This window comes from Humulus lupulus, chromosome 6, assembly GCF_963169125.1.
Source record: "Humulus lupulus chromosome 6, drHumLupu1.1, whole genome shotgun sequence".
Taxonomy (NCBI): Eukaryota; Viridiplantae; Streptophyta; class Magnoliopsida; order Rosales; family Cannabaceae; genus Humulus; species Humulus lupulus.
In genome coordinates this window covers 189,002,301-189,010,297 of record NC_084798.1, presented here as the reverse complement: position 1 = coordinate 189,010,297, position 7,997 = coordinate 189,002,301, and the positions used below count along the sequence as shown (strand labels likewise).

The window sequence follows — 7,997 nt, the reverse complement described above, 5'->3', positions numbered from 1 at the left end:
TGAAATTTTGATTTTTGGCCAAAATGATATTTTTTTCGATGCAAAATCGATAGTGTTTCGATGCTCTTGCGATGCAATCATGAAACTTGATTTTTGGCCAAAAACGATACTTTTTTTTATGCAATTTCGATGCAAAATCGATGGTGTTTCGATGCTTTTGCGATGCAATCATGAAAACTTGATTTTTTTGCCAAAACGATGCTTTTTCGGTGCAAAATTGATGGTATTTCGATGCTCTTGTGATGTAATCATGAAACTTGATTTTTGGCCAAAATGATGCTTTTTCAATGCAAAATCGAAGCAATTTCAATGATGTTTCGATGCTTTTGCGATGCAATCATGAAAACCTTTTTTTTTTTTTTTGCCAAAATGATACTATTTTTTATGTAAATTTAATAGTGTTTCAATATTTTGCAATACAATCATGAAAATTTGATTTTTGGTCAAAAATATACTTTTTCCAATTCAAAATCGATGCTCTGCACTGAAATTTGACAAAAACTTTAGAGGTTCATATCTTTTAACTCAAATGTCCATTTCAGATAATTTTTTTAAAATTTTTTATATTTTTTCAATATCTACAAAATTAAAAAAAAAAAGAATGAGAGCATGAGATGTGAGAGTTTGGACGGAGAGAGAAAATGTTTAAATGTCATAAGTATTTTTGTCCAAAAAAATAATACGGGTACATTAGTGGGAGAAATTTGTATGTTGACATATTAAAAAAATTCACTATGTTATTATGCATAAATAATTTGAAGATATTCCTGACTAAACAGCTGAAAAACAATGCGAGTAATTATAGTTATACGAGTGCCCAGTAATCGGCCAAATCTGCGTCGAGTGCTCCAATGACAGGTAATATATCAACTACCAAAATACTGGAATAACACAACCCAAATTCTTTTTAAATGGTAGTGTTCGCAAAATTACAAGGCAATGAAGAAGAAAACTAAAGGGTGTTGTGAAATAACTTCAGCTGATGGCTAAAGCTGAAGTCCCACTGTCAAAATTTTGAATTGTAGATGTGTGGTTCTAAAAAGAGAATGTTTAATCTGTCATGTTGTGAAGAAATTCCACAACTTTTTTCCCACTGAAACTTCACCCGCATGCAGCTCCTCCTCATCTTCGTCATAATCATTGTCGGTCTCATGAATTACACTTCCATTCTGGTCTTCACCGCCATATTTAGAAGTATCATTTACTTCATTGTCCATCTCTGTATTTTCACCTGATCTTGCTTTCTCGGTATCTATATCAGCATCTACTGGTGTTGTAAACTGCTTCATAGTCAATAAAAGAAGTTAAAATGAAATGTCATGGTCAAAATTATCTACAAGCAATTATCAAAGCAAACAGCAAAACTTAAAAATCATAAGATTGTTACCCTAACAACTTTCTCTTCAGCAAATTCCACAGTTTGCATTGTGATCACCTGCGCAACTTGTTTGGTTTGGGTGCTCTTCCTAGCTGCCTCGGGTGATATGGAGACAACTTCTGGAGTTGCTGCTGCATCTACCATACCACTGCCTTCAGCTTCTTTCTCTTCTGTCTTTTTCGGGTCAACTTTGGTTGTGTCTACACTGATCAACATTAAGATAAAACTTTAAAACCAGCAGAGCAAATGTTTTGAAGTTGGTACAACAATAGCGAAGATAAGAATAATCTTGTAGGATTATGTATATTTCATGCATGCTAAAACTATAACTATAAGCATAACTTACTTCTTGCGTCGTCTGAAATTGTATCGATTTCCAGGAGTTTGCAAACCAGAAGCAACAGTTTGCTGCCTCTTCCTGCCCCGGCCAGTAGTGACACTACCGGAACATGCTTCGCTATCACCTCCATCCTGCTCACTTTCAGAAATATTTGGTGTCTGACCACGCAGACGTTTCCGAGTAGGGTAATTATATCCTTTCTTAGCATGACCTGAATCACCACGACTTTCTTCATTTGTATTATAAGAATCACTAGGCTGCATTACTACGTTTGATCCAGGTTCATCTAGGGACTCCCCAAGAAAAGCTTTTGCTTCTTCAACAACTGCCTTCGCAGAACGCGTTCTATGCAATCCAGAGTTGCGTCTCCTACCAGATTTTCTAAGACCACTCTTCACTTCAGATTGCAGAGAATCTTCTGGGACTTCATCCACCTTACTGTCCAATTGGCTGTGATCTGGAGCATACCCATCATCAATTTGTATGACATTGCCAAATTGAACTTTTTGAGCATTAACAGGATGATTGGAAATTTTAGAAGAGGAAGGCTGCCTATCTTCAGGAATACCAGGCCCTCTTCCTCCATCATTGTAGAGAACTTTAGGCTCATTTACTTCTTCAGTGGCTGGTGGTAATTCCACAGATATTGGAGCAAGAGCATTCTCTGATTTTTTACTTGGTGAAAGCTTAAAAATCTTTGATGTGCATTTTTTAAGCCAAGACATGTTCGCCTCAGACTTAGAAGTTCCCAACTCTGAAACATCTAAACCATCAGATGACTTTTCCACAAGTTCATCATCAGAGCTCGGAAGAAGAATAGCATCCCCATGATTCACTTCAGGTACATGAAAATCAGAAAGTATAAATTCCCTACCTATCTCTCCACCATCCTTGCAACTCTTGAGCTTTTCAACAAAAGAAAGAAACTGACTCCTGTCTTTGATCAGCTCTTCTCGCTGATACTTGATCTTATTGCTAAGAATAGCAAGCTGATCTATATCATTTCGTATTTCAAGTTGGTTTACATTTAATTGCTCCTTGTTCAACAGAAGCTCTTCTCTTTGCTTTTCAGTTCTCTGCCTTTCCAACCTTACTTCTTCCATTTCTTTCTGAGCAACTTCCTTCAGTTTCCTAATGTTGTTAAGCTCTCTTTCTGTTTCATCCCTAAATGCTCTCTCCCTTTCATGAAGAAGCTTCTCCATTTTCTCCAGCTCATTTCGCAAGTCAGTCTCAAGATTCCTTCTCTGCAACTCAAAATCTTGAACCATTTGCCTGTGCTCAAATTGAGCTTTCTCAGATATTGCTAATTGCTCAGCCGTCATTTTCGCTGCAAATGAATTTTTTTCCAGTTTTATGTTTTCCATCTCCCGCTGTTTAAATTCCTGAACTGCGTCTTTCTCTTCATTCAGTCTCTCCTCCTCCAAGTGTCGCAATTTTGCCAGATTTTCCTTCTCCTCAAGAAGTTCTCTGAGCTCTTTGCTAATATTAGACCTTTTCTCATCCAAATCTTCCCATTCTTTCTCGAAATTCTCCTTCTCTTGTTTTAAATCTTTAGCTTCCTTTAAAAGCAACTCATTCTGAAGTCTATAATTTTCAATTTCTTGTTTCAATTCTAACTGCAAATGGACATGTTCTGACCTCTCTTTGTCAGTTACAATCAGGTTCTCCCTCTCTTTATGAATTTGCAGCTCAAGCTGAATATTTTCAGCCTTTATCTTCTCAACTTTGGCTAAGAGACTCTGTACTCTCTCTTTCTCTGCAAGCATTTGCTGCTTCTCCGTCTCCAGCTTTTTCTCCTCAGCTTTAATGATCTTTTCCCTCTCCTTTATAGATTTCAATTTCTCTTCTGATTCCTTGTTTTTCTCCTTAAGCCTATCAGCCTTCTCATGCAATGCATGTTCTCTCTTTCCTAACTTTTCTTCCCTGTGGTTTATTTCAGCTTCCTTCTTTCCCAATGCATCTACCTTGGAAGAAAGCTCTCTGTCAAGAGACTTTCTTCTATCTTCTATTTCCATGTCAAGCTCCTTCATTTTCACATCAAGAATAGCTTTGTGTCCATCAAGCAACTGCTGTACCTCAATCTGTTATCCACCCCAAATATAAAGTGAGATAGCTAAACCAATCACAAGACTACAATCCACTAAAACCTTAATACATAACAAGCATCTAGGACAAATCAAGTCAACTAAAAACAATAAAGGTGCCACATAAAATATGCCACAATAAAGAAAAGAAATCAATAATTTGTTTCAGCAAAACCCAAAGGCATGGGTGTCATGTTTCAAAGCAGACATGTAAAAGTATGCACTCACTTTTTCTCGTAAACTTAGCTTTTCTTCTAGTTGATGCAATTCTTTGCCTTTCATTTCCAAAATGTTTCTCAAAGAATCAGCTTCCTGCAACAAAATAAGGCAGGAATATTTATCAATAATCTTTAAAATTTATTTAATTTAACAAACCATAGCCAAGAAGGAAAAAAAACCCCACTTTCTCTTTAGATGATAAGTCAGCTAGTCGTTTTGTTATATCTTCTTCTTTCTGTTTCATATCCAAGTTACACGAATCAATTTTCTTCTCTAATTCTTCAAGTTCCATTTCCATCTGTTTATGAATTCTCTCGTTTTCATTTGCCTTCTCCTCTCTCTCCTTGAGGGTCCTCCGATCTTTGCATAGCCTATCTTCCCTTTCATGTAGTCTCTTCTCCCATTCTCGCAAGTCATCCTGATGTTTACTAAAAGTTGCCTTATGTGTTTCCCGCCTAAAAACAATTAGAAGAACAAACAAAAAATATTATGATATCCCATGTTCCAAAAAACGTCAGAAATGTGATTATAATAGAAAGTAAAAATGGTGAAGATAGAACATACTCTAGACTTAAGGTCTGCTGCTCCTTGTGAAGCACACTTTCACGAGCCTCCACCTCTTCAAACCTTACCTTCAACTCTGTACTCTTCCTGTTTACCTCAGCAAGCCTAGCATCTGCAGCTTGCAACTTCTTCTCTATCTCCAAAGATTTCTCTTCCATTCCAATTGCCAATTCATCTGCTTCTGCCAACTTTGAAGCAGATGTAAGCTTGATTTCAGCCTGCTCGTCATGCATTTCGTACAAAGCCTTTTCAAGCTGCAGTGAGGAAAACATCAGTATAAATCAAGACCTATGATTTAAGTGCTGATAAATTAATTACATCCATAACAAAACCAATTAAAACATTCAGAATACACATATTCCTAACATAATCTGATTAACTACTCAATAGCTGGGATAAGAATGTTATAGAATCAAATATTAACAGCCAGAGATTTAAATTAACTACCACATGCCTCATGTAGAATATAATTCTATTGCATGGAAGATGGCACTCTGCAGAATCTCATGAAAGGGAGAAACTCGTCCACCACTTATCCCTTGAACACGAAAATAATGATAGAATATGGTACCAAGAAGTAAAAGGACGAATTTAAGTAACAGGAAAATACATCAAGAAACAGCATACCTCAGCAACACACTGTTTCTCAGCACCCAGGGCTTTCCTCACATTTTCTTCTCGCTTCTCAGCTTCAGATAATGCTATTAAATGAGCTGATTGCTCACGCTTCAGAATCTCATGTGTTTCTGCTAAAGCTTTCCTCAGTTCTTCAAACTTTAAAGTCCAGTCCTCCTTCTCAATCAAGAGGAGCCCCATGTTATACTGATAATCAAAGAGCTGTCCAACAGATACTTCATTAGATATTGCAAAACAAAGTTGGACAAATATAAATTTTAGTCATTAAGCTAAAGATTAATACATAAAACAAACAGATAGTAAAACAAAACAAAATTGAAAAGAAAAATGTATATCCGCTTCCAAGACAAAAACAAGGAAAAAACTATGGCCCCATTTAAAAATTGCATACAAAAGGAAGACCAAACAATACAAAGCTAAAAATCTTAAAATACTAATACGATTCAGATTCTCAGCAACTAGAATTACTCTCCAAATTCTATACTATCTATCGTTTTCAAACTGGTATCTCTCTCACATGCCCTGTAACGCTCAAACCCTCTGCTATCTTAAAGTTAAAATGCTTTATCTTTATACTAACTAATTACAAAAATAACTCCTGGGATCATAATATCATATGTCTGCATCCATTTTACCTTGATCCTTATCTCACCTAATTGGACTAGCTAGTTCTATTCTAAATCAACCACAGTTTCCGTGTACTAAACCTAAGCTTATACCCGGAAAGTCCAACACATATCAAACCCAAATAAATAAATAAAAGCCATGCTCAAAAACGAACATTAATAATCTCACAGTAACGGGAAAAGATGAGCAGGCTGACTAAAGTATTAACTTTCTTGCTCGTCCAAATCGGATCACAAAATTCAAAAAGAACAAGAAAAGGTCGTTCAAGCAAGAAAAGGTCGTTCAAGCAACTTTTCTCTAACCTGGGATTCAAGCTTGGTGACTTTTTCAGCAAGTGCTTCGTGGTCTTTCCTCACCATAACTGCCTCGTCCAACAAACCCACTTCCTTAAACCTTCTCCAATCATCCAAATTTCCCATGTCCGACTCCAACGTGGCAGTAGCCCGAGCCTCGCTCAATGAACCCAATGGTGGCGGCGGACCGTCTAGAAATGCCACTGCCTTGCCCTTATTGGTTCCGAGCCTTGGCCCGAGCGACAGCGCCGCCTCCGTCGCTTTCCGCTGTGGCGTGAACATCACGACGTTCGTTCTCTGCAATAATCCAAATTTAAAACAAAAACAAGAGCAGAGCATCAGCAAACACCAACTTAAGCAACTATAAAACACAAACACAAGGAAAAACGAAAAATTCCCAGGTGAAGAAACACTTGATATCAACCATAAAAAAAATCCCAGGTGAGGAAACTCATAAATTCTCTTCAAATTCAATTCATACAACAAAGAGGTAGGGTCGGAGACTATGAACAATATCAAATAAACCGAAAGAGTCACCTGGTTGTATAAAGCAACAAAGATAGTTCTTCTGATTTATCTTCCAAAATTAAACAGGGCGAAATATAGCCCTAAAAGCAGCACAGACTTAAATCCCTCTTTTTTTTCCTTGAGCACAATCAAAAAAGAAAATTTCGAATAGGGTGTTAAAAAAAATTATAGAAGTGAGGAAAAAACTGTTTAAGAATTTAATAAATTCGATTAAAATTAAAAAAAAAAAAATACATTCACCGAACAACAGTTTTTTGTTTATTAAAAAAATGTTTTTTTTTAATTTTTTTCTTAAATTATACCGAACTTATATGTTCAAATGAGATATTCTGCTCAAATTAAAAAAAATGGTTGATGTGTATTGGTGGGCTCTTAAATATAGCCTGACCCCGTTTTCATTTCCTACTGCAGAAATTAAGAGACCAAAATTCAAAATTTTGAAGAACATAAAAAATTACCAGTACAAATGAGAAGAAAACAACTTCCCCCTCAGAAACGAGCAAGAATGAACAACACCGTTCGCAGAGTAATGTCCCCTAAAAATTGACAGACCCAATTCGGAAAACGACCAAACAAACCTGATAAAGCACAAGAAATGAGGCAAAGGAGAAACAACGAACACATTTTGAAGAGAGCATGTAACAAGAAGAAGAACCTTGATTCAAAAAATGAGCAGCAGTACCCTTTGATTCCAGAAACTACCCGACATTAGGTATGCGAAAAAGAATACATACCTGAAAAGAAGAAAAAATATGAACTGAGATGGTGAGGCAGTGACCGCGAGGCTGTGCGGCGGCCGGCGTCCGGTGAGTGAGATGTGGCGGCTCGTGGGAGGAAGACAATGAACTGAGAGAAACAAATAAGTTGAGATTGAGACATTATGATCAAAAAATATGTTTGAGACTGAAAGAAACTTAAGGGTGAAATTGGAATTATGTGATTTGAATGAGGAAAATTTAGTCATAATAAATTTTTTTGATGGTACTTAATTTTTTTTATTTTTGGAAAATACGGATTTTGGATTTTTTGTTTTTGAATTTTTTTTATTTTTAATGATGTTTATTCTTTTGAAATATATGAAATGATTCTTTTTGGAGATTATTTTATCTAATTATCCGTGTGGATTATTTTGATAAATAATTTTTTCGACTAGATCTTTTTATAAAATGGTTCAAATAGACAATTTTGGTCAAAGTTTTCTAATCAAAATTAACTTAATTTTTGTAAAAATTTAATGGGTTTATACCTTTTAGACTATGTGTTTTTTCCCATTACCTGTTTGTACCATGTGTTTTGATAAATTACTTTTTAGACCATATGTTTTGTAA

General features: G+C 35.9%; 1 protein-coding gene across 3 annotated transcripts; it reads right to left on the bottom strand.

Moving 5' to 3' along the window:
* Positions 1 to 772: 772 nt before the first annotated feature.
* On the bottom strand, positions 773 to 7,568 carry LOC133782848 (nuclear matrix constituent protein 1-like). 3 transcript variants are annotated; one of them, XM_062222261.1, is made up of 11 exons: positions 7,404 to 7,565; positions 7,128 to 7,247; positions 6,679 to 6,786; positions 6,151 to 6,438; positions 5,213 to 5,422; positions 4,586 to 4,839; positions 4,206 to 4,476; positions 4,031 to 4,114; positions 1,725 to 3,799; positions 1,388 to 1,583; positions 773 to 1,280 (listed from the first exon to the last, which is right to left on the bottom strand). In XM_062222261.1, exons 4-11 carry the CDS (start codon positions 6,421 to 6,423, stop codon positions 1,059 to 1,061), a joined length of 3,585 nt encoding a protein of 1,194 aa, XP_062078245.1. In that variant the 5' UTR covers positions 6,424 to 6,438; positions 6,679 to 6,786; positions 7,128 to 7,247; positions 7,404 to 7,565; the 3' UTR covers positions 773 to 1,058. The 3 variants fall into 3 exon arrangements, with proteins under 3 accessions (XP_062078245.1, XP_062078246.1, XP_062078243.1); XM_062222262.1 differs by lacking the exon at positions 6,679 to 6,786 and having other exon boundaries at positions 1,436 to 1,583; positions 7,404 to 7,568; XM_062222259.1 differs by lacking the exon at positions 6,679 to 6,786 and having other exon boundaries at positions 7,404 to 7,564.
* Positions 7,569 to 7,997: the final 429 nt, after the last annotated feature.

Excerpts from the sequence above, each read along its gene's own strand:
- LOC133782848 (XM_062222261.1), bottom strand. The coding sequence starts at position 6,423 with ATGTTCACGCCACAGCGGAAAGCGACGGAGGCGGCGCTGTCGCTCGGG. Across the intron at positions 1,584-1,724 it reads AATTTCAGACGACGCAAGAA|TGTAGACACAACCAAAGTTG; the intron begins GTAAGTTATGCT and ends AATGTTGATCAG. Across the intron at positions 1,281-1,387 it reads CTGAAGAGAAAGTTGTTAGG|TTTACAACACCAGTAGATGC; the intron begins GTAACAATCTTA and ends ACTATGAAGCAG.